General features: G+C 52.5%; 12 protein-coding genes across 12 annotated transcripts; 7 read left to right on the top strand and 5 right to left on the bottom strand.

Annotated features, from left to right (window-relative positions):
* Window positions 1-600: 600 nt before the first annotated feature.
* On the top strand, window positions 601-2,070 carry Z519_02580 (uncharacterized protein; the record flags this gene model as incomplete). The annotated part of the gene is made up of 2 exons (XM_016760336.1): window positions 601-698; window positions 753-2,070. 2 exons carry the CDS (start codon window positions 601-603, stop codon window positions 2,068-2,070), a joined length of 1,416 nt encoding a protein of 471 aa, XP_016623857.1.
* Window positions 2,071-2,369: 299 nt separating this feature from the next.
* Z519_02579 (ribosomal protein L17) lies at window positions 2,370-3,065 on the bottom strand (the record flags this gene model as incomplete). Its single annotated transcript, XM_016760335.1, has 1 exon — window positions 2,370-3,065. One exon carries the CDS (start codon window positions 3,063-3,065, stop codon window positions 2,370-2,372), a length of 696 nt encoding a protein of 231 aa, XP_016623856.1.
* Window positions 3,066-3,738: 673 nt separating this feature from the next.
* Window positions 3,739-4,356, bottom strand: Z519_02578 (uncharacterized protein; the record flags this gene model as incomplete). Its single annotated transcript, XM_016760334.1, has 1 exon — window positions 3,739-4,356. One exon carries the CDS (start codon window positions 4,354-4,356, stop codon window positions 3,739-3,741), a length of 618 nt encoding a protein of 205 aa, XP_016623855.1.
* Window positions 4,357-6,018: 1,662 nt separating this feature from the next.
* Z519_02577 (uncharacterized protein) lies at window positions 6,019-7,498 on the bottom strand (the record flags this gene model as incomplete). The annotated part of the gene is made up of 2 exons (XM_016760333.1): window positions 6,019-7,164; window positions 7,217-7,498. 2 exons carry the CDS (start codon window positions 7,496-7,498, stop codon window positions 6,019-6,021), a joined length of 1,428 nt encoding a protein of 475 aa, XP_016623854.1.
* Window positions 7,499-9,048: 1,550 nt separating this feature from the next.
* Window positions 9,049-9,601, top strand: Z519_02576 (uncharacterized protein; the record flags this gene model as incomplete). Its single annotated transcript, XM_016760332.1, has 2 exons — window positions 9,049-9,069; window positions 9,122-9,601. 2 exons carry the CDS (start codon window positions 9,049-9,051, stop codon window positions 9,599-9,601), a joined length of 501 nt encoding a protein of 166 aa, XP_016623853.1.
* A 1,154-nt stretch (window positions 9,602-10,755) lies between these two features.
* Z519_02575 (uncharacterized protein) lies at window positions 10,756-11,832 on the bottom strand (the record flags this gene model as incomplete). Its single annotated transcript, XM_016760331.1, has 3 exons — window positions 10,756-11,400; window positions 11,469-11,542; window positions 11,607-11,832. The coding sequence occupies 3 exons, from the start codon at window positions 11,830-11,832 to the stop codon at window positions 10,756-10,758; spliced, it is 945 nt and encodes a 314-aa protein (XP_016623852.1).
* An 816-nt stretch (window positions 11,833-12,648) lies between these two features.
* On the bottom strand, window positions 12,649-15,141 carry Z519_02574 (uncharacterized protein; the record flags this gene model as incomplete). The annotated part of the gene is made up of 2 exons (XM_016760330.1): window positions 12,649-14,694; window positions 14,746-15,141. The coding sequence occupies 2 exons, from the start codon at window positions 15,139-15,141 to the stop codon at window positions 12,649-12,651; spliced, it is 2,442 nt and encodes an 813-aa protein (XP_016623851.1).
* A 998-nt stretch (window positions 15,142-16,139) lies between these two features.
* On the top strand, window positions 16,140-17,603 carry Z519_02573 (uncharacterized protein; the record flags this gene model as incomplete). The annotated part of the gene is made up of 1 exon (XM_016760329.1): window positions 16,140-17,603. One exon carries the CDS (start codon window positions 16,140-16,142, stop codon window positions 17,601-17,603), a length of 1,464 nt encoding a protein of 487 aa, XP_016623850.1.
* A 452-nt stretch (window positions 17,604-18,055) lies between these two features.
* On the top strand, window positions 18,056-19,377 carry Z519_02572 (uncharacterized protein; the record flags this gene model as incomplete). The annotated part of the gene is made up of 2 exons (XM_016760328.1): window positions 18,056-18,133; window positions 18,187-19,377. 2 exons carry the CDS (start codon window positions 18,056-18,058, stop codon window positions 19,375-19,377), a joined length of 1,269 nt encoding a protein of 422 aa, XP_016623849.1.
* A 292-nt stretch (window positions 19,378-19,669) lies between these two features.
* Z519_02571 (uncharacterized protein) lies at window positions 19,670-19,966 on the top strand (the record flags this gene model as incomplete). The annotated part of the gene is made up of 1 exon (XM_016760327.1): window positions 19,670-19,966. One exon carries the CDS (start codon window positions 19,670-19,672, stop codon window positions 19,964-19,966), a length of 297 nt encoding a protein of 98 aa, XP_016623848.1.
* Window positions 19,967-20,401: 435 nt separating this feature from the next.
* Z519_02570 (uncharacterized protein) lies at window positions 20,402-21,133 on the top strand (the record flags this gene model as incomplete). Its single annotated transcript, XM_016760326.1, has 2 exons — window positions 20,402-20,567; window positions 20,631-21,133. The coding sequence occupies 2 exons, from the start codon at window positions 20,402-20,404 to the stop codon at window positions 21,131-21,133; spliced, it is 669 nt and encodes a 222-aa protein (XP_016623847.1).
* A 722-nt stretch (window positions 21,134-21,855) lies between these two features.
* On the top strand, window positions 21,856-22,677 carry Z519_02569 (uncharacterized protein; the record flags this gene model as incomplete). Its single annotated transcript, XM_016760325.1, has 1 exon — window positions 21,856-22,677. The coding sequence occupies one exon, from the start codon at window positions 21,856-21,858 to the stop codon at window positions 22,675-22,677; it is 822 nt and encodes a 273-aa protein (XP_016623846.1).
* Window positions 22,678-23,563: the final 886 nt, after the last annotated feature.

Here is a 23,563-nt window from a genome sequence, read left to right as displayed (position 1 = left end):
CGGTGTTATGCGATGGCGGGGAGAATCGGCGAGTGGCGGGATAGCGTAGAATGGTGGATAGCGATGAGATGACACGATATGCTCACATAGTCCAATTCAATGTTGTGGTGAGAGTCCCTTTGAGGTCCACCAGACGTTTGCGGCCACAAAGAAGACGACAAGGTCAAGGTCAAGGACAAGGTCATTAAGCTCGGGTCAGGATGAGTCCTGGTTGATGCAAGGGTGGTGGCTGGCGCAGCTGATCCGATCAAAGAAGCCGGTCACGACACAAGTCGGTTGGGAGTGGGAGTTCGAAGTGGGAGTTTCGGGAGCGGGAGCAACAGCCAACGACGCGGGCGGCTTCCGTGTCTCGACTGTCGAAAATGGCGGCATGCGAGTCAGTCATTCCCTCCACCATCACCACCACCACCTCCTCCACCACCCAAAAATTGTGTACTCACTCACACCCAACACCGTTGTCAATCTGAAACCACACATCACTGACGTCCACAGGGGCTGAGCCCAAGACAGGTCTACTCAAAAGGACGGGAGACCACTGTCACAGTCCTTTGTACCCGCGACCCCAGGCGGTTTTTCTGTTCTGGTTACAGACCCGGCAACATGGCGCCCACGGCAGCGTCTTGGACGCCTGGGTTTGCCAGTTTCCAGAGAGTCCTATCCACCGAGCCGCTCGAAACTTCAACAACATATCTGGTCTCGTGGGTTCCCGATCCTGATTCCTCCCACGAACAATTGGGCTAAGGCATGTGCAGATTGCTTAAGAGACGGCAAATAAGAGGCTCCAAACGATGCGCTGTTGTTACTACACTCCTTCTGCTCCGCACCGTTGAACTGACCAAACAAGCCGACTCGGTCAGACTGATCCAGAGAGTCAGAGAGGTTGGCAAAAAGCTCATCGAAGCTGCTCCTCACGAACCCGCCGTTGGGAACATTGTTCGCCGAGTCTTGGGAATAATACGAGAAGAAGACGAAGATGATGCTGCGGGCACAAAAGTTGGAGATGAGATGAGCTCTGTTGGTGGTGATGCTGATATTGAATCTCCTTCGATGTTGGAACCCCCGCAATCAAGAAACACCTCCCATACGGTCGTTAATGGTGATTCTTCCAGTCCTTCACCTCAGAAAGGCACTGCAAGTCCGCGTCCCCCTTTACTGAGCTCGCGCACCGGCGCCCCAGAGACTGCCCGCCCTGTGACGTCTATGTTCAGCATCAATGCCCATCCGACAATGCGAATGCTCGGTGGTCCAAATGACTCGCCCTTGAGTCGCAGCGGGCAAGCTACCCCACAACTGCATCCTGCAGGTACATTTCAGGCGAATATCCGTCCCGAAGTGATAAAAGGGATTAAGGAGATCATTGATGAGATCAACGCTGCCGACGATGAAATCGCCACTGCTGCGCTCGACCAAATTCATCCACAAGAAACCATTTTCACATATTCCTCTTCCTTGACGGTCCAGCGGTTCCTCCTTAGGGCCGCCTCAAAACGGAAGTTTACAGTTGTCCATGCCGAAGCATATCCCAACAATCACCTCAAGACACACGCTTTGCTGACCGGGAACCAAGATGTGGTCACAGAGGACGAGGACAATCTGCCTAACGACACTTTCTCAAAGACATTGACTTCGGCTGGTATTACGGTCGTGGTGATCCCCGACTCGGCCATCTTCGCAGTCATGTCTCGCGCAAGTAAGGTCATACTAGACGCCCACGCCGTTTTAACGAATGGTTCCATAGTTGCTGCGGCGGGAAGCAAGGCCGTCATCAAAGCTGCCAACTTCCACCGTATTCCCATCATCGTGTTGGCAGCAACATACAAACTCTCTCCAGCGTACCCTTATGATCCGTTCAAATTGATCGAGTATGGTGAGGCAGGAAAGGTGGTACCCTTCCAAGAAGGCGAATTGCGCCACGGATTGGAAGAAGGAACGAGGAATCCGCTATATGATTACGTCGAGGCAGGCGATGTGGATTTGTTCGTTACCAATGAAGTGCCGGCTGTTGTCAGCACGGGATACCTTTATAGGGTTGTGAGGGAGCAGTATCGGGATGAGGACTTGCAGCTGTGATGAAACTTGAACTGACGAGAGTCTGCTATCGAGCTTCGCTGAGGAAGGCTGCCCTTTGGTACGAGAGCAAGTACTGGGATAGAGAAGAGCTTGATACCCCCTGACATTGGTGGATTTGGTGGAATGTAGATTGTTGGCGGCATCTAACGCCCCTCGAGATTCCCGCACCACGGGCTATACAAATGCATCTCTTCAAGTATTGCAGGACAACGGCCCGAGGGAACCACAGAAGGTCGATCCGCGGTGATAATACAATTCGGAAAAATCCCCTTTGTCACCCAAGAAGTTGGCGGAGAACTCTATGAGGGAACCTCCTTATCCTCGCCGACCCTCTGCCTTCTCAACCGTCCCGGACCCTTCTTCTCCTTTCCTTTGATGTCGCTGGGGCGATTCTTCTCACCCCTCACCCACTCATAGAGGGTTCCGTCTTCTTCAAACTCCCTCCTCTCTTTCTCGAGCTGCTCGTTCTGGTCCCGCTCTAGCCTGTCGACCTCGTCTTCCAGCGCCTTCTCCCCGTCGATCCGGAACCGGGTCACCTTGCGAATGTTCGCGGCCATCATCTCCGACATGTCGAGGTTCTCGCGCCGTTGCCGCACGAGCGCCTTGGCCGTCATGCTGAACCGCATGTCCCGCGGCCCGTCCACCAGCGACAAAATCGCGGAGGGGGCCTGGTCCTCCCGTATGGGTTCCTGCCTCAGCACGCGCGTGTAGCCTCCGGGTCGGTTTGCGTAGCGTAGCCTCAGTTCGCCGAATAATTTGTCCATGTGTCCTTCTCGCTCGGGTTCGAAGAAGATGGTCTTTGCCCGTTCCCGCGCGGCGCCCGTGTTTTTTTTCCCGAGTGTGATGAGTTTCTCGGCGAGCCGTTGCGCCTCTTTTGCCTTGTGCCAGCTGGTCGAGATGGATTCGTTGGCGATCAGCGAGGTGACGAGGTTGCGCAGGAGGGCGCGCCGGTGGGCCGAGTCGCGGCCCAAGTGGCGGTATTTGAGCGTGGACATTGTGGGTTTTCAGGAAAGAAAGCGAAGAGGGAAATAGAGGCTAGGCCTCGTTAACGAGGGTGTGCTGGATTCAGGTCGTCGTTCGTGGGTAGACTAAAGTGGTTTCCAAAGGATTAGACTCATGCTAGGCCTTATTGTAACATTGCGATATGGTTCGGTTGCGAAGCCTGAGCGAGAGCGAATGGTGTCAGTAGAAAGCGTCAATGGTCTGCCAGAACGTCCTCTCCGCTGTCCCTTGGGATTCCTTGCCAAAGGAAAGCTTTTTGTTCAATCGAGGCAGCGGAATTCTGGACAAGCCGAATGATCCACAGTATAGAGAGACGACCAGAGTAATACGGCAGATCATGGGGTCGTTGATACGCAATTCAGTCGAAAGTCTGATCCGACACCACGTCTGACAGGGACGGCTTTGAACTCATATTTCAATCTTCAACAGATGGTATAAGCCGATTTTTCAGTCGCAAAAACAAATACTCAATGGTAACGGCAGCAAGCCCCAAAGGTCGAGGGATGGCTCCTGTGCCCACACAAGGCTGTCTGGGACTGGGACGTTGGTTAGTCTTCCCCAATATCAAAGCGTATCCAGGGCCACCCGTCAGAAGCTTGCTCGCCGTGTTGGCTATGAGTTCGCAGGTTGGGTCCCGATAGCGCCGCCGGATATCCTCTGAAGCCTTCAGCCTCTGCTACGAGATGTTATCCGCAAATGCGTCGTTGGGTTGTCATCATGCCGCCACCAGTCACAATCGACTGCCTGGCACCTCAAACGAGTGGGTAGCCAGCGCCAATCAGTTGTGAAGAAACTCATATGCCTATTGTAGTCACAGATGAACGATTCGGCGGCCTTCGTGGCTTCTGATTCCCGTGTACCAAGTAAGTCCTCATTGTAGAAGACTTGAATGGCTGGGAGAAGCCATCGGCAATTGCGCACTCTGAGGCCCTTCAGTTTCAGCGCTTCAAAGAACACACATGCCACCATCCCAAACCCATACCTCCCACCACGGCCATTGCGTTGAAGATATCCGCCGCAGCCTGGCTTTCTGAGCTCAAGCGCAGCAAGGAGGCCCTTGACGAAAGTTCGGTCGGTTGCTATGTCCTCATACAGCCTTGTGACGTAGACATCGATGAATAGGTCCCAGACGAGGAGTTTGTAGTTGGGCAGAATCGGATGAGCTTCTCTCACCGCCTGATCCTCGAGCGAAAGTAGTGCGTAGATCTTGTCGCGGGGATCCTCGCAGCGCGTGCATCTGACAAGGTGTATCAAATTGCTGAGATTGCATTGCTGCCGGTTCATGGCAGGAGGGCTGTCGGCCTCTGCATCCCGTGGCGTGTTGACCACATTATGGCCCTGCCATTCTTTGGATCTCTCGAGAGTCCTAATCAAGTACAATCGTGTGAATCCGCCCCATCGGACCGGGGATTGTTGTCCAAGCGCATCCAGCAAATGAGAGGGTGAAGATGCGTCGAAAACTCCACCGTTTGTGTGCTCTTGACTGGGGCGGGAATTCGAGTACACACCCAATCCACAGCATCATCACCACACAAGATGTGCACACGCTTTGCTAGAGCTATTTCTTGTGCAATCCAAGTCCTGCGCTAATAGTTACGATTCTCGAAGTTGAGCCACAACTGGCTGGACAGGACTGGCAGGAAGGCTGATGAAGAATTTCCGGACAGCGATTTGAAAACATGACGGCTGCTTGTATCGTGCTCTCCCGTCCAGGCTAGAACACCTTTTCCCCTCTGAAGATATCTCCGATCAGGCGGACCTGCTCTGACTTCTCTGTCAGATCAACTTGACTAATGCACAGGCAGTCAACCCAGACGATGCGATCAGTAGCTCGACGGCGTACTCGCCGGAGAAAACGCCATAGGATTTTCCGGACATCGACAAGCATTCCGTTGACTTGTATCCTTCTGAAACTTTTCTTGGGTCCCAAGTATAAGACGGAGCCTCATAGTCTGGAGCCTCACCCAGGGTAAAATTGGTCAGCGTGGCCTCAATCTGACTCCACTGATAACCAGGATCCAAAGTAATCAGCCGAAGGTTGTTAGCGGCGAGCGGTCGAGATAGCGCCTTGAAGGATGAATTCGAGCTCTCGAGCCATGTCACCGATGAATGTCGCCGGTCCAAATCATATTCTCGACTGGCACCCCCAATGTCAAGACTACCAGTAGCGTGCGACCTGACAATCGTGTTTAATCCTATACGGACAAAATGTACAAGTTGCCATGTTCGATGTGGCTTTAATTGTTTCCGGTTTCCCTTAGTATTTGAGGGCGCTGTCTGCACATGCCCAAGGAGGGAGAGTGGGCAGCTATACTGCACGACCGGGGTTGTCGCTCCCCAGCCCCTAACCATCAGGCTAGTGGGCCTTCTGTGTTGTGGTAGAACAAGGCTACAAGGCTACAAGGCCACAAGGCCACAGGCTGCATCAACGACGCACCCAGTATCCTTCATTTACTGCCTCACCTACTCACAGAGCATGCTGCTCATATCTTTCTAGTGTGGGTCACGTCAACAATAGAATACATATCAATATCAAAGGACAAACTTGTGTCAACATTCAACCGGTGTGATTACCAGTGCAGCAGTAAGGCTTGTCCACAGTCTTTCAACAAATCCGGTGCCATCCCCAACTTGCAGCCAGTAGAACTCTCCACCCTCCCCCTTTCCCCCTTCCCCCTTGTCTAAGTGTGCTGGAGCTATGACATGGATTAATCAGATCATGAATAAGCTGTAAGATGGGAGCAGCTGCACTGTGTGATCAAGACAACCGAATGACATGGAAATCGGAAAATAAATTTCCTTTGCGGGGGTTTCTCACAAGCCAAGTTTTTGCACTGCAGTAAGCGAAGCTGTATATGTGTGTTGGTGCGCACGCGCGGTCGTGTACATAGTGCTGAACATTATCGATCAACCCGGACACCACCGCTTGTTTTAAGTCATCATCAATCAAACATAAATAGGCGGGTTCCCCTCGTCTACATCGCGCATGACAATCGTTGTGCAAACCTCTCTCTCCTCCCAATCCCTGAGCGGTCGCCCCGTCTGTTCGTTCCTCAGACGTCGACACAGTGGCCCACAAGGCGTTGCGATAGGTCCCAAATCATAAAATATCTGCAGGGGCACTTCAAGCCTGAGTTTTCCTTGTAATTTGATGCCAGAAACTTTCACATCTAACAGTAAACTGTACTGTTGACTTGCCGTGGTGCTCCAGAATGTTGGTACCAGCCCGTGCGGAATGGTTAGAGAGCAACAGAAGTGGCCATGCCAGACTGCATCGAGCTTCGGAGCATGTGTATGGGCATCCGGTTCCATGTTCTGATGGTCTTGATCTGTTTCGTCTTTCTCCTCGGCCGCGGCCGGATTGACAGGAAGACCCATAACAGCATCAAGCAGAACCTCCTCATCGTTCATCCGGCAATTGCTCATTGGAGTCAACATCGTCTGGCCTGGGATTTTCTCGAAGGTGACTGGACTGTAGAATGTCTTCCCTCGTAGACTTGGTTGCACCTGGATCTTGATTTTGGCAAGGAGTCTACGAAAGCGGCGTTCATCCATGTATGAAGTTGGTCGTGAAAGGCGAGCACTTAGATACACCTTGGCCGTTTGAGCCGATTTCCGACAACTGAATGCTATTGCGGCTGGTTCTGTGGTTGATACCCGGAAGCGAAGTTTGGGCGAGTCCAGCGGTCGGAGGGCACATTGAGTCTCGGCAACTGTTGTGTATTCTGCAGCAAAGTCATCGAGGCTGATTGGTGGCATGATTGACGACGTCTTCCAGATCTTGACGGGCCTTTCTTCCCTCAAAATCCACGTATTTGATGTCGATTGATCAAAAAGCACAACTTTAGCAACTAAATGATAAGAAATATTAGGTTGCGCGAAAACTCTGCGATGGTCGTAACTCCAGATGGCTGTACCAATTAACATTGTAGGGGGGAGTTCAAGACTCTTTGTTGGTGATTTGTCTGCGTTCGTTGATATTGTGCGGGATACCATGAAATCAAACGGGATTCGATAAGTTGAAAAGCCAGACTTCCGGGTCTCATCGTTGACCTTATGGATGGAACGCACGTCGTGGTTTTGTGAGAGAAACTTGATCTTGTGTTAGCTTTGATAGACCACAATTAAGCGTCGTATCCAATACTTTGTATGCGGAAAATCTCGTGCTCCGATCCTTGTTGATAATGTGTATCAGTGACAAGCCTGTAGCGGCGTGCTCGTGAGCGGAGTTTGAATTATACTTCATACGGCTTCGCGCACCTTCGAGGTCAATTCTCGCATTGGAGATGGTTGCTGAACATGGCACTTTGACAACGACAGACCCCCGCATGTGTTCTCCCGGAAGCCAGTACTGTTGCTCAAGTATATCGAAGGATATAGTCGGTTTTGCTTGGTTGTCAGGTTCCGCCTTCCATAGTTTGACCATTTCCTCCCCCTTCTGACAGGGAACCCAGGTTTGTTTGTTCATGAGGGTGATATGCCGTTTTGAATGGTATGGAAGCCACTCCTGCTGATGAACCAGAATGTAGACAAAACGGCCTGGAAGTGGTCAAGCAGGTAATGGAGGGAGATATATAGAAAGAGGAGGTGAGACAGGACACCAGTGACCCGTCCCCAATCAAAGACTGTCGATCGATGTAGAGGGAAAGCGCCCATCTATACTGAGGCTTGCGGTCACTTGATCCAAGACAAAGTCTCATAATTGGATTAGATGGTCCTGAAGGCTCAAACCCCGTCTGGGACAACCAATAGCCCTGCAAATTCCGGTTAGGCTTTGTGGTCAAATCAAGCTCTGGCCATGGGGCGACCAGTGCGCAATAAACACCTACTGCTGATACCAATTCGAGTAGCCTAAACGCCACCACTTTGCTGCTGCCATATCTAATGATTTGACGGCACGCAATGTGCTCTACCAAACCAGGCGTTCCTGGCCATTTCCATGGACTGCTCCAGATAACGAGGATCCGTGCGGGAGTAAACTTTACCCGAGACGACCCGATGCATCCGTCAGGGTGGCTTCGTCCTCTGAGGCTGGGGTACCTCTGTCCTTGGAGGTTTATAAGACCGAAACCAACAAAGTCGTCCTCCCTGCAGGTTGATTCGTTACCATTGACCGGCACGTACGGAGTACTTAGTGAGGGCTCTTGCTCAGGCCCCTCTTGGTTGTGGCCAACATCCGGGTCGCCGAGCTCAATACTTTTCCTTGAACATTGACTTCGTGCTCGTTTGTGTTTGCCGACATTGGAAATTTAGTCGCTTGAGAAGCAGAACAGCCTCCTTATCTCAAAGGATCGGAGCCGCAGCACGAGAGAAGGCTGACAGCAGCAAAAGCGCAATATTCTTTTGTTGTGGGTCAATGTTGATCAAACCACTCCCTCAAATAGCGGCAGAAACTTCTGTCCATGAAGAAACAGCATCTCCACCAGTAAAGGGGAGAGCAGATGAGAGTTTTGCACTGATATCAGCGCCTGCACGGACCATGTGCGAAAGGCAGTTCGCAACAGTGTAATCGATGGCTGGCGGGCCAAGTCTGGCTGTAAGGAGCTTCTTCGAAGGCTTCAGTGATGGTAATAGACGTCCCTGAAGGGCTCCCCTTGACCGCGATTCAAGATGGATATTTGTCGAAGTAGTGAGCTTGTGCTTGGCTTGTGTTGGATGTAATGCCCGGTACTGGGTACTGGTTGATACGAGACGAAAGCACATGCTATCTGCAATAGTCCACCGTATTGAGTGGTGCCCCAGAACGGCAGAGCATATATCTCCAAATTTAGGCTTCTGATATCAGAGCTCGATTCCGATCAATGGAGACAATGAGCTTCTTTCGTGGCAATCGGAACAAGTAGAATCTTAAACCAGAACAGACACAAGAGCTCTTTTCGCACTTGACCGCCCTTTATTCATCTCCCTCGACAATCTTACGTCGACCGCACTCTACCAACCAGACCTAACCTCGCGAGCTCTGGAAAAACGCCCCAAATGGGCTTTACAACGGGCTTTGTGAGCAGCACCGCCTCTTCTCTCCGTCGATCCCCTACAGACTAAGGTCCAGAATACTAACCAGATATTTGAACAGCTGGGCGGCGCAACACTAACCTACTCCCTTCTCTACATCTCTCTATACATCCACCGCGCAAACCGTAATGTTCAACGCACCCTTTTGTCCCAACAAGCCACCCTGTTAAACTCCGTTGTGGACCCCGCACCCCCCTTGCCCGAACCCCCGGCATACGAAGTCCGTCGAGCCGGATTAGTAGAAGAGCTCAAGGACAGGTGGAATAGGGAGGTGGAGAGGTTAGTGAAGAATGTCGAGGACACTGACTGGTCGGGCGTGCGGGAAGAGGTCGAAGAGAAGGTGGGCAATGTCTGGGCGAGAATGAGGAATTCGCAGACTGGCAAGGAGGTTGAGGACAAGGTGAAGGAGGTGGTGGATGCTGGAAAGGAGAAGGTGGACGAGATGGTGGGTGCGGGAAAGCAGAAAGTCAAGGAGGAGACGGCACAGGAACCGACGAGGCTGTTGGAGTTGAAGTGAGGTTTGCGACCATGGTCTAAGCAGCAATACTCCCTTCCATTAATGAACCATCTCGCCTCCTCTGCTACGAAGCTCTTTCAACTCAATGGAATCTATCGCAAGACACCAGCCATCCCGCACAGGCAGCCGAGCAGCCTACAAACGATCCTCTCAGCCACTGAACCTGTTAGACGGAGTTCTACCGTCTCATCTCACCCTGACGGTTAGCTTGTCCGCCTACACCGACAAGGTCCAAAGTCTCCAGCAAATATTGAATCCTCAGCAACAATGGACGCGCCCGTCAGACGTCTGGTGTGTCTGAAGCGGCTGGCGCGGGACCGATGCCAAGTGAGGTCGCCAAACACACACCGCTTTCTTCTGCGCCTGCCTGAGTGTCCTCTCGATGACTTGCAATGGTCAACCAACAATACCAATGTTGAGGCCATCGCCGCAAAGAAAAGGAAGTGTGTATCATGACAGACGGCGATTTGGTGACACAGGGCCGCCTTGGACGCCTAGTCCCGACCGCTCGTTGTCTTATAACACCCCGCCACGATGCAGAGTTGCACAAAAAGGCCCCCTTAGGAAGACAACATTTGCAGACTCGAGTTCCTTCCAATATGAACGGCAAGAAAGCAATGGAGGAACCAAGAAACCGAGATTTCACGGGGAGAAGAGAGAATCCAGGGAAGGAAGAGAGGACGTTCGGAAAAGATGGCCAAGTATCCTTAGGGGCGAGGCTCTATCTCAAAATATTGAAACCTGGTTTTCCATTTCCGCTCTTTATCGAGCAAGGAATGGCCTTGAAGTATATCTCGCGGCGACATCCCATGGTTTCTAAGGTCCTTGCCACCTCCGCAATATTCTTGCTGGACCTCGAGCCCCAAGAAGCAAGTTGGACCAGATGGAAAATAAACGCCTATAACACCATGCATGCTTGGGTTCAAGTTCGTCCATCATTCCTTTGAAGAAGTCTCCCTCCGTTTGAAAAGTGGTCCTTGTACGGCGAGCAAAATCGTCATCTCAAGTTGCTCGTTCGTCGTCATCATTTGATTCATCATGTGGTTCCTTCCGCTTACTCCCTCACATCTGAGTATCTGCAACCAGTCTTCCTTGACCTACTGCCCTCCTGCCTGCCTGCTCTATAGAGGCAGTGATCTAGGAGCCTCGAGTACTCACGATGTAGTCGTCGTCGCCTGCGCCAACTCGTTGGCCCTCTGCAAACTCTTCTCCAAATCCTTGACCCTGGCCCTCAATGCCTCATTCTCCCGCTTTACTGCCTCAAGTTCCGCCCGCTGCAATGCCGCCTCTTCATACCTCGCTTGCGCAATAGCTGCGTTGGAGCTTGGAGAGCGTGTCATTGCGGCATGGGGCGCAACAGATGAGGCGTCCATCGTTGACGACACGGAGCTGCGGTGAGGATATGCGTACCCTCCCTGGGTCAAGTGCGGTGAAGAAGTGATCGAACTGGATCGGAATCCTGATGCAGAGGTCGAATTCTGCCGACTCATGTCCGGCCTGCTCATTTCCATGCTAGGTCGCGCGCTGGCCTGGACGCTTTGGTCTCGAGGGGCAGCCACGCCGGAGACGCTGGTATTGGCGGCATTAGCGAGACTTTCCCGGATCGAGCGAGCCGAACGAGTGGAAAGGTTCGAGGAGGAACGGTGACGGCGAGTGGTTGTAGGGATGATTGTGGTTCCTGTTGTGGTTGTGTTGTAGGGGTCGCCAGAGAAAAAGTGCTCAGAGGTGGACGAGGTGGTGGAGGCAACAGAGGCTGTTTGGGCGCGTAGAGCAGAGAGTTCTCGCGTGAGTCGATTCACCTGGTAGCCGCCACCGTCAGTCTTCTCTTTCCTGCACCCCATCGTCTTTGCGAGCACTGGGTGCTTACAATGCTCTCTTGCTCTTTTTCAAGTTCTAAATGTAATTCAGCGGCCGTGAGAGGTCGCGGATGTCGGATAGGTCCTGATGCATTGTCAGTTGATCACCCTTGGGTGGTGGGAATTGATGCTGCTCTCTTTCCACTGACCTGGGCCTAGACCTACACCTGTATTGTCTATCATAACCACCTGTGCCGGTCGAGGGGAACTTGGAAGACTGTTATTCTGAGGGAGCGGCGGAGGCAGCATTTGTGTCGAAGTTCTCCTCGACGCAGACACGGACGGAGGCTGTGGTGCAGTAGCGTTTGTCGTCCCTGGAGCCTGGGGATTTGAAACACCCCGCGGCGATCTTGGAATCGAGTTCAGGTCGGGCATCTTCACGTAGGGGGTAAGACAGCAGCTCTGCAGTAGTTGTCGACACAGGTGTCAGAGAGGAATATGTGTGCTGCAGGTCAGGTCTACCGGCTGGCCATCAGATGTATATAAAGAGGAGTGGAAGTCGAAGGATGCGGTCAATGGCAGGTGACGGTTTTGTAGGGCGAGGCTGATGGGCTAGACTCGGGCGCTGCCTTCAATGGCCTTTCCTGTATAGGTGAGGCGAGCACTGAGCACTGAACACACCGGACAAGACGTGGGAAGGAATGAGTGGTTTCAAAGGAAGGCCAACGAAGCAGGTCTCAGGTCTTAGGTGTCAGGTCCTCTTGGTCCTCTTAATTCTCCTTGCCCAAGTTGAAACCACGAGGTCGCGTCGCCTGGGGCCAATCACAATTCATGGCCAGAGCACTTTTAACGGCCTATTCCAAGGTTGTAGAGTCAGCAGAAGCCAACAGAAGCTGGCCACCGCGAAAGGGAAAATTGTAGCGTGTGATGAGTACGGGAAACGCTCGTGAATATCTGTCAAAATTTCTATATCTTGGGCCAGGATTCATTGGACTTCATCATGCCGCCCCCCTTCAAGCCTGTATGGGCCCTTGAATCATTGCATTGCCATTGCCCCTTGCATACCCCTCGATGTCCATCTCTGAAAACGCGTTGACACGATCATGAGCCGACGTTTGTGACATGACCTCCAAAATCCAAACAAGAACACATTCCATCATTCCCTGCAAGAAGCTGGGGGCAAGCGCTTGCCTTTTGCCTTCTGCCTACCACCAAATGCGCGTCCTTCGCTCATCTGCCGAGTGATATCACTCATACATGGGATACACTGGCTGATGGTTCAGTGACAGGCTTTCCATTTGCCGCTGTCGGGTCTGGATCACTCTCCCGCCTCGGAGACGAATCCGAAGACGCAGAAGGGTCCGAATCGTGTTGGTCCCAGCTCTCGCCAACTTTCGGAGAGCCCTTCTCTCGGGCATTTTCACGGAACTTTGGCGATTGGTCTCTGGCAGCGTTTTCGACATGAGCACTGTCATTACCTTTCTCATCTTCTCCAATCATCGCAGCCAGGCTTCTGAAATTGAACATAGGCTCGAGACTTCCTGGTGGGGGAGTACCGGAGCCTGAAAATGAAGTTGCAGGACCTGGTTCGACAAATGAAGAGGAAGTCGACGAGGCATTTGACATTTGCCGGAGATGAGAGCGTCGGAATGGCTCGGCCGCAGTAGGGATTGGGATGGAGCTCGCCAAAGACTCTTGGCTGGTTCCAGACAGCGACAGCGCTGGAATATAAGATGGCCGCGGAGCCTCGTCCTCCACCTTGGCACCTTCTATAGGAGGGGTATCAGTCCGCTCTACCCCTTTGCCTTTGCTGGTTGTCGAGTCATCGTCTTGGCCGAGAGACAGATTGCTTCGGGACCTTTCCATCTGACTGCTCGATGCATCCCCGTTACTACCGGTGGAATTGACTGTGAAAAGACTGTTCTTCCGTGCCGCTTTCTCGGCCTTCTTGGTCTCCTTTTCTTTCTTCTTCGCTTCTTTGCGGGCTTCTTTTTCCTCCTTCCTACGACGTTCTTCCTCGGATGCCAGACTCAAACGGATAGCTTCCATCATCATCATGTCTTCAAGGTCGTCCATGCGACTTCGCCGGGAACTGCTGCCGCGTGGTGGAGGCAAGAAAGAGCTTGCGCGGGTCTCTCCAACAGCCTCCTGCTGCCGCGCTGCGTGTCTCTCCGCAAGCATTGTGAGTGAACTCAAGCTCGAACTTGGGCCGTTCTCGCCACCTTCTAAGGTGGACCGCCTCAACATACCGCGTCGGCTAAATGCCGCGAAAGCCCGTGAATCGGCTCCCTGCCCATTCATGAGATATGCGGCTGTATGCAGCGCAGTGGCTGCTGCAGACCGTCGGGCAGCGTGGGCCCGAGCAGCTGCCAGCTTCGTCGCCCAATCCGGGCGGATTTTATCTGTTGTGATGACCTCCGGAGCATTTGCAGACAGAGAAGTTCCTCGCCTTCGCCCAGGCCCTGGAGATAAGTTTCCAGAAGAAATTGAGGTTTGAGAGGACATGGCCGACATGACCTGGTATGGCTGAGATCCAGTGCCGTAAGTGAGCCCTCTACGGAAAGGAGGTGGCGTGTAAGTAATGCCAAAATCGGGAGTTTTGCAATACGGGCAGGTTGCAATCTCAGAAACAAGCAAACCATCCGCCTGTGCTTCACGCTCGGCGTCAGAGACAGGTGGCGCATTCGGATCTGGTTGCTCGTGTTCCGGGGGGTGAGGATCAGGCCGTTTGATTTGCACGAAACATTCTGAGCAGATAGGCTGTTCACAGCATCTGGTGGTGTTGAGGTACGGGGGATAGTATAGGAAGCAGATTGGACATTCTGATGCGTCCTTGTAGAGATAGACTTCGATGGGTTGTCCATTGACGAAAGGATCCGGAGGCAGCTGGAATTCTCTTGGGGTCATATCTACCTGAGAATTACCCCGCGATGAGGTCGCCAAAGAAGCTAATGTCTTCGCCCGGGTTCGAAAGGTGCTGGCGCTTGGTGAGCCGGACGGTGGCGGCGAGGAGGGCGACGGAAGTGGTAAGGAATTGGCAGGTGGCGACAGGGGCGCTGAGCTATCTGACTGGAAGGATTGTGATCTCCCCCCAATGGGTATTGTCAGGCTCTTGAGTGCAGATTCTTTGCTCCTGTCCGTGGTTATCCTCTTCGCAAGCTGGTATTCAAGCTCTGGAGGCACTTCATCCGCTGGCGGGATAGGCATGCCTCGGGCGGCAGCCATAAGTTGATGCTCCGCCCACGAATCCGAGAAATCATTCAGACCTCTCCAGAACGGAGCCAGTCGTCTCTCAATCTGAAGCACGTCAGTTACCGTTTACACCTTTAGAAAGGCACATTGTCTTACCATGAATTGCCGGACAATTGCTTTGTTGAAGTCTTCCGTACCCACGTAAACGCCTTGGGTCACTAGATATCCTCCATCAACGTGCTCTTCTTTCATGCTGCGCTCGCGCTCCTTGAGTCTTGCGGCTCTTTCCTTTTCTGCCTTTCTAGCCTCCCTCTCCACCTTAGTCTCGCGTCGTTGCTCGAGTGAGGAGGCATCTTGATCACTGCTTCCACCAATGCCGAGGAAGGAGAAGTCGGGTCGGCTGCCTCTCCGTTGGCGGGAGTGAGCGGGTCGAGGGGGAGCTTCCAGGCTATTTTGTTGTCCATTTTGTCGTCCCGTCGGGCTCGTACTACCACTGACCCGTGAGCCAGAGGAGCCGTGGCCACGTGCTTCCTTCGTCTGAGAATTGCCCATGGTGGATTGTTTCCTGGATCAATGGGCAACCTCCTGCTTCTGGGATACACCGACCTGCTCAATCATCGCCACATTTTAGGTGTGCCCTGCGGTTCCGGAGGCAACCTGGGAAGGTGTGAGATTTTGTTCCTCTTCGAATGCCGCGGTCGGTGTAGGTCCTTTCGGGGAGCTAGGACACGGTTCGGATACAGCGGAGCGTTCAGTCAGAAAGAAGTGCCAGACAGTAACTGAGATCTGATGGGCAATTGTGCCGTGAAACGAGGAAGCTGATGCAAAACGGGTGTGGAGTGATCAGTGACCTCGCAAAACAACCATGTGAGATGAAATAAACTGGGACATGGTACATGCACGCAGTAAGTTATGCCGTGCAGTAGTGAAAGCGCAGGACAACCAAGATCCAAGACCAGACCAGTCAGCCCAGGGATTGCAAATTTCGCTGCAGCGACGTCAACTTGCTGTGCCTTGCTTTGCCTGACGCAGGGTGCTTAGGAGAGAAGCAGGATGATGCACGGCGAGACGGGGAGTGTGAGCACGGAGGGGAAACGCAGAAGCTGGATGGTGAAATGTCAGGATTGGGTGGCAGCTATCCGAGCTTCCACGATAACGATACGGAGGCACTGGTGGCACCAGCGGGCGATCTGCTGGGCTGTCCAGTGCCCACCTGATACCTAATACGCGGGAGGGTCTTTCCCTAAATCTGCAATTCATCGGCGGTGGCTCAAGCCTCGGGGCCTCACTAGCCCCCGCATCACCTAGGACGCTCAAGCTTTTGGAGACGCCCAAGAGCCCGCGAGCCCGTTAACCACACTTTGTGCCTGAACCGTTCAAGCTTTGGCTTGATTCGTTGGGCGCACGGGTCCTCGTGCTGCCGAGCAGTGTCTCCAAAAATTTCATCCAGCCTCATTACAAGTACATGCCCGCGCACCCAAGGGCGCCAAATCTTCCAGCACTTGTTCTCGGCCAATTCCCATCGCGAGCGCCTGGTGTATGAATTCGCGATGGTCTCTGACCTGACGCGACTACATGTAACGCCCTTGGATCCTGATCTTCTTCAGGTCGTTGTTGGGCCGCATCTACTCGAGTTAGTAGCCAATTTGTCTTACCACACAATCCAGACATCTCCCGAGAACAACTACGGCTACTTCGACCTCCCCGCCATGGAAGCGGATAAACTTAAAAAGAAGCTCAATGGAGCAATCTTGAAAGGCAGGAAGATTAAAGTTGAAGAAGCTCGGCCAAAAAAGCGCAGGCTGGTCGAGGATGTGAGCACAGAGGACCCCCCCATCGCAGAAGCTAAGCGAACGAAGACGAAGAAATCTAAAGATCGCAATGTCATCCAAGGATACGAGCTCCCTGCGGACCGGAGAGTGAAGCGTGGCTGGACAGAACCATGGTCTACCAAGTCGGGCAAAAAGACCAAAAGCAAGGCTGTCTCGAGCAGCTCAAAATATACAGATAAAGCTGAGGCACTCTTTCGGACGAAGGTACCTCCCAACAAACTTGACGGTGTAGATGCAGGGAAGAAGGAGAAGGTCAAGTCGAAGAAGAAAAGCACCCACCATGTAGTGCACGAGTTCGAGAAGTCGACCATGCAACCATCCTTCCTTAAACAAGATATCGGACCAGGAGTCAAAGGAAATCTACGGTACGTTGAGGGCAAAGGTTGGGTCGACGAAGAAGGACAGGTGGTTGAGAAGGAAAACGAGCGGGTTTCCCAGCGCTGTGAGAGAGTCAAGCTGAGAGCTCAGTTGGATCGCACAATTGCAAAGTGGCCACGTCCACCTTCTGAACAGCCTACCTCCTCCTCGGCTGAAGACACTGGTGAAGCTGAGGTGGATTCCAACTCTCAAAAGGTCAAGAAAAATGATGAAGCAAGCAGTTCGAATTCTTCATCCAACTCGGAATCCGAGGAAGAAACAACCATGAGCGCGTCACCGCATGGTAACTCAGAGGCAAATTCACAACCGGAGCTGCATCCACTGGAGGCTCTCTTTAAGAAGCCGAAAACGGCTGCTTCACAAGATATTGCAAAGCCGTCCTTGGAGATATCGACGTCGTTCTCCTTTTTCGACTCCGGAAATCCTGAAGACCTCGCAGACGAGCCTAGCATCCCATTGACACCTTTTAGCTCTCAGGACATCCGTTACCGTGGGTTACGGAGCGCTGCTCCCACGCCTGACACGGCTCACCCAAGCCGGTTCAACAGCTATGGCAGCTCTGGACTACCAGGAGATGAACCGGAGGGAGATGGTGAAGAGGGAGAAGGCGAAGCTGGGCTTGGCGCTAATTCCGTGTTGCAGGAAAAGGCTGATGAGCGGACATCCCGGCCCCAGAGTGACTTCGAGAAGAAATTCTGGGAAAATCGGGCAGAAAACAATCGGTCTTGGAAGCTGAGACGCAGGACTGTGCTCAAAGAGAAGAGGCAGCGGGAAAACAAGGCACGTAGACCCAAGAATTGGTGATATTTGACCTATTCTTGTACCGAGCACGTCGCTGGAATCTCTGACCTGCTTGCGGCAACTTGGGGGGCCAGATATTTAGTGATCAATTGGCAGCTTGTGCTGAGTCAGAAAAACGTGGCCGCTTGGCAGTCAGAGTGCAATTTGGTCGAATGGGATGAAGTGACTATTTGCTGAAATTCTGGAGCCTGATCCGCTTCCGTTCGTGTCCAGAATCAACGTTCTCGTTCTTCAATCGCTTTGTTTTTGCAGTACTGTCACGCTGTACATCTCGCGCCCGTCTGGATACCACACTCCTCTATAATAAGCGCATGGCTTAGGCGTAATCTTCCGACCAAACATTTAGCCCTCTCAAGGGTCAGCTCAACAGTCACAAACTTGATGCTATTGTCATGACAGGCGACGGACCACGACCGCCCACGGACTGAATTGCTGTTGATAGTTCGCATTTTCTCATGCCGCCAAAGAACCAGCGACGTTCTCACACAAAATCCAAGAACGGATGCAGTCAGTGCAAGGTCCGGCGAATCAAGGTCAGGGTGATCGAACATGCACCGGAAAGTGCTGATCTGATCTCGCTTCGCAGTGTAATGAGGTGCATCCGGTTTGTAACAACTGCGAACGTCGCCAAATATTCTGCGATTTCTCGGCGTCGCCTGGGAGCAGCAAATCTCCCAGCAACACTGCCCCAGATGTACGAAGGCAGGAAAGTCAAACAGGTTCCGTCAATGGGTCGCAGCGGACGCCCACACAGCCTATGGTCGATCCATTTCAGCAGCCTGACCTCGTGAGCACCAAGAAGAGTACTGATTTGGATGTGACCGATCTGCGGTTGATGCATCATTTCACCAGTGTGGTCGCCCTCGATCTGGCCAATGCCCAGACTCCCGAAGCTCAGGCATTGTGGCAAGTCCATGCGGTTAAGCTGGGCTTGAAGCACGAATTCCTTCTCCGAGGCATCCTAGCCGTCTCAGCGTTCCACCTTGCCTATCTTTATCCGGACAGGAAGGCCGAGTATGAATTGATCGGGACGACGCATCAAAGCCTTGGTCTCACCGAGTTTCAAGAAACACTAAGCCGTGTCGACGAAACTAACTGCCAGGCGCTTTTTGCCTTTTCTTGCCTGTTAATCGTGCTCGCCTTTGCTTCAAGTGCGAAGGACAAACCCGAGGACTTCACCCATGATGTGCTACATTGGTTCTATTTGCTGAGAGGGGCAAACATAGTACTCAACATGCACCACGACACAATCCGGGGCAGCTTTCTCAAGCCGTTACTGGATGAGATGGCGCACATGGATAATATCGCAGCCTACAGATTTCCCGATACCGATCAGATCACCAAGCTATTTCGAGTCTGCAGTTCTCCGGAACACGACAAAGAGACGGCGCAAGCCATTGACCTGGCGATTCATTCACTCCTCAGCACTTTCATTCAAGCCTCTTTACTAAAAACCCGTGGTGACGGCACGGTTCTGGCAACATTTGTCTGGCCAATCAACCTTCCACCCAAATTTCTCGATCTTTTGAGCGAGAAGCAGCCTGAAGCCATGGTCATTCTCGCACACTACTGCGTTCTCATTTACTGGGGAGAGACCCACCACGAGGACACTTGGTTCATTAGTGGATGGGCGAAGTATATGCTTGAAACGGTCAAGGAATCGATCCCCGACGCCTGGCAGGAACAGCTTGAATGGCCAACCATGATGATCACACAAGAACACGGTTCATCCAGTGCCGAAGCAGCCCTTCTAGTCGGAAATCGGTCAACGGGCTGAAACCCATCCGGCCCGCTGCCAATTGTCAAAGGTGAATATGGCCAGACCGCGGACGCAGTAATGTATAACGGGAATTCTGTACACTAGGATACAATGGGAAGGGAATCAATCTCTATGCTTTGTTATAATGCTGCGATTGAGAGAAAATGGTCGGCCATTGGACAGTACCATGGAAATGATACGATAGACGAAGGAACAGGGTGTCTCCTAGAAAGCTGGGCGGTTCTCCAAAAAGACGTACAGCTGCAAACTGGCTGGCTGCGATGTTGAGAAATAGCCCACGACAGGAGTAATGTCGAGTATGAAGAAATTCTTGACGAGTAGACCAGCAACAATAGGCCATGAATCTCACCACATCTACTCCAATACCATGCTCGCACTGTCTGGCGAGCTGGATCGAGGGAGTGAAAAGGAGCGATCCCGGAGAATAGTCATGCCGAATCCGTTCCCGAAAATCCGCAAGGCCGTCGCTACCGCCACGCCATCTTCTTCGTCCTTTTCCACTCCTGCGTCCATTCTCATCGGAGTCTCGCAATTCTTTGACGAATATGCGCCAACATGCCACTACATGAGAAGCTTGGCCATGTAGGCCTCTCGATACGAGCTATTAGGTGGGATGCTGGTACTGGCAAAGACCAAAGACACGTACCCTCAGTGGAGCAAGTCTGAAACGCCTGCGTATCCTGAAGCGCCCCCTTGCGACCATGAAGCTTCAACCACAACCAACCGAGCTCTCCTGACACAGACTCGAGTCTCCCTAGCCCTGGGTCTTGCGTCTTCCTCTTTATCTGTGGCGCTGTGCGTTTCAATTCTCTTTCCTCTTCTACCCTCGGCCATATTCACTTTTTCTGTTTCCAGAGGTTCATTTTCCTCCCGCTCGACTAGATCGACAGCGTCTTTCTTCGAGCAGGTCTCGTCTTTTCCTTTTGACACTCTTTACATTTAACGACGAAGGACCTGTTCCCTACAGCTTGACCACCTGCTGGGGCTAGGAGAATCCACAGCAACAGCAGCAGCAGCAGCAATGGCGAACAAAATTCTCCTTGTCTTCATCGTGTTCGATGTCATTTTCCTCCTTTGCGCAGGCCTCCATCTCTTCATCCCACTGTATACCCGCATGAACATTAAAAACAACAACAACGTCAATAACGTCGCGTCTAACCTCTTGCTCGACCATTGTCCGCTCACAGGTATTGTTTCCCTTCCACCGTATCCTGATCCCTAGGGGATTACTAATGACTGCGTCCGCATAGTGAGTGTTGTCAATTCGATCATTATGTTCATCACCTTCCTCCTCTCTATCCCGGCCTTTTTTATGCAGCGCAACCGCACGTGGTTGAAAGTTCACGCCTGGGGAATTGTCATTGCCGCTCTCCTTACTCTGGCCATTGGTCTAGACATCTGGTTCTCCACCCTCGAAACCAAGAAGAATCTCGCCCCTATCTGGAACGCTCAAACTCCGGCCGTTCAAACGATGCTGCAGACCAAGTTCCAATGCTGTGGATACAGCAATCCGGCGTTGTTTGTTAAAGACCAGACCTGTACCAGTGCGGCGACAGCGGCGAGACTGGGCCCATGCATCACTCCCTTCGGCACGTTCGCAAATCGATTCCTGGATGTGGTTTTCACAACCTTCTTTGGATTTGTGGCTGTTGACATGATGCTTCTGTTGGCTGCGTTGTGTCTGATTAAGGATCGAAAAGAGAGGGAACGATACAGGCTCATTGATGAGAAGAGAGGATTTGGACCAATCTAAGATCAAGACGCTGGATGGTTGGGGGGGAGACAAGTGAAAGAGAATGGCAAGAGGCACGGGAGGCAGAGGCTTCGAATGTTGTTTTCCCCGGGCGTATGGGCAGAAAGAGACGGGTTGGCGGCATAGCCATCTCTGGATGCTGTGTATTTCCAACACACGCTGAGCCAGATTTTGTGATTTGATGGTTTTGATATGTGAAGCTTGTGCATTGAAATTGCCCAGAATTTTGTGGAAGCAATGAGAGCGGTGGGTTTGAATAAGGACTTTTCTAGCATTGACATATTTTGACATTGTACGACCAACACGACAGATATATAAATTCAGAGAATTCAGAGATTCAACTGGCATAAACTCGTTTCCTCATCCTTTCGAGTGTTTTGTCGATGCGGTCTTCTATCTTGGAAGGTGTTCAAGATTCACGTTCTTGAACGGAGTTCGAGTTTTGAGTTTGGGTTGATCTGTGCGGACATCACTACGTAGTATCATCACTATCAATCAATCACATCATGACTCCAACACCCCCAGCTTGTAAATACGAATCTATATATACACGCATAGCACGCCGCACTCATCCCGCCACGCAGGTACCCAACCTATAGAACAGCACAATAGTCGTCTACTACCTACACATACTAGGATACCGTGAGCGAGCGAACGAAACAAACGGACGAACGAACAACGACAAGGACGGAGAACTGCTGGCTGGGCACTAGCGAATGATAATGGCCTGGGCACTTGTGACTCCCGCGTCGCGAGGAATTGGGTTCGCATTGACCGGTCACTTACTTCGGACTTTGCCCGCGAGCGTGCCCGTCGTTGCGACGGCGCGCTCAGACGTGGCCGGCGTCAGAGAGAAGCTTCTTGCCTTGTCGCCGGGGCTGTCCGAGTCACAGTCGTCGCGCCTCGACGTGCAGGGGTGCGATGTGCTTTCCGAGCCCTCGATTTCCAGGCTGGCTCGGTACTGCCAGGAGCGGTACCACGACAAACGGCAACGCCAGGAAAAGACCGCTCATCTACGCATAGGGTTCGTGATTCCTGGCATGTTGATACCCGAACGAGCGCCAGATAAGATCGAATACGAGAGGGCGTTGCAGACGCTAAAACTCAACCTCCTCGCACCCATGATGCTGGTGAAACATTTCGCCAGCTTCCTTCCGCGAAAGTCCACGCAGATGGTGTATGAAGAGGGAACATTACCCAGGTCAGCCGTCCTGGCGCTGATGAGCGCTAGAGTCGGATCGATCGGGGACAATCGGTTAGGTGGATGGTATAGCTATCGGGCTTCCAAGGCTGGAGTCAATCAAGTGGTCAAGTCCACAGACATATTCCTGGAGATGCAGAGTGGACACAAGGCCATGTGTGTCGGGCTGCACCCCGGAACGGTCAAAACGAGCCTGAGCAGGGAATTTTGGGACAGCACCCCTCCAGAGAGGCTGTTCAGTCCTGAGTTCAGTGCGCAGAGGCTGATCGACGTCGTCTACGGCCTGGAGGAGAGTAGCCGGGGGAAATGCTGGGATTGGAAGGGCCAGGAGATTCCTCCATGAAGATGATGGTTGTGTCCGGAGTATGATGTGCATGATGAATAAGGAGTGGAAACGAGGCTGTTGTGGGCCGAGCCACTTCACAAACCTTGACCCAGCGACCTCCTGGGCCTGTTTATTATTTGCCGAAAAGCTTAGACAGAAGCTGTAGAGCCGGGTTGCACAGTCATGAGAGCCCAAAAAAAGCCGGGGGACTCCGACATCGTTGAGTACTGGGCAGGGAGAAGTGAATGGGGATTTGCGGGATGGGGGTAGCCAGAGACCAGACAGAGAGAACGAAAAGCACATCCAAGTCCATGACATTGACCCTTCCGGATATGCGAGCTTACTGTGTTTGACTTGACGTTTCCATGTACGGAGCATGACTATGCCACGGAATCCCAATGGCTATACGGATTAGGTAGAAAATGGTGGTAGGAGGCGGATGTTTGTGGGAGGAGAGTGACGGAAGGCCATGGCTGATGGGTTTTCTGGTGGCGGTGATGAATCAGCTGGGCCCTTAGGCAGGGCGGTGTTGCTAATCTCGGGGCTAGCAAGCTCCTAGGAATGCGCTAGCCAGGGAGCAGCAGGGCGTGAGTGGATGAGTTGGATTTGGGGGAAGAGACGTGGTGGACATGGAAGAGAGTACCTCGTACCGTGTACGGGTAGTATACCGTGTTGGGCTCTGGGATGAATTTTGTCTGAAACAGGAATGGAAGTGGAAGTGGAAGAATTGGAAAAGGAAATGCATGTGGAAAAGCAGAGAGGTTGGTCGTCTTGGGTTTGGGAGGAAAAGCAATTGTACTCCATACACACAGTACTACGACAAGTAGGTATCTACCTAGGTAGCTACTCCGGACCACGGTACGTGTGCGCTGCGTGATGAGCGTGTCTCTTGAAGCGTGCGCCG

This window comes from Cladophialophora bantiana (genome assembly GCF_000835475.1).
Source record: "Cladophialophora bantiana CBS 173.52 unplaced genomic scaffold supercont1.3, whole genome shotgun sequence".
Classification (NCBI taxonomy): domain Eukaryota; kingdom Fungi; phylum Ascomycota; class Eurotiomycetes; order Chaetothyriales; family Herpotrichiellaceae; genus Cladophialophora; species Cladophialophora bantiana.
This window is presented reverse-complemented; position numbering and strand designations above follow the sequence as displayed.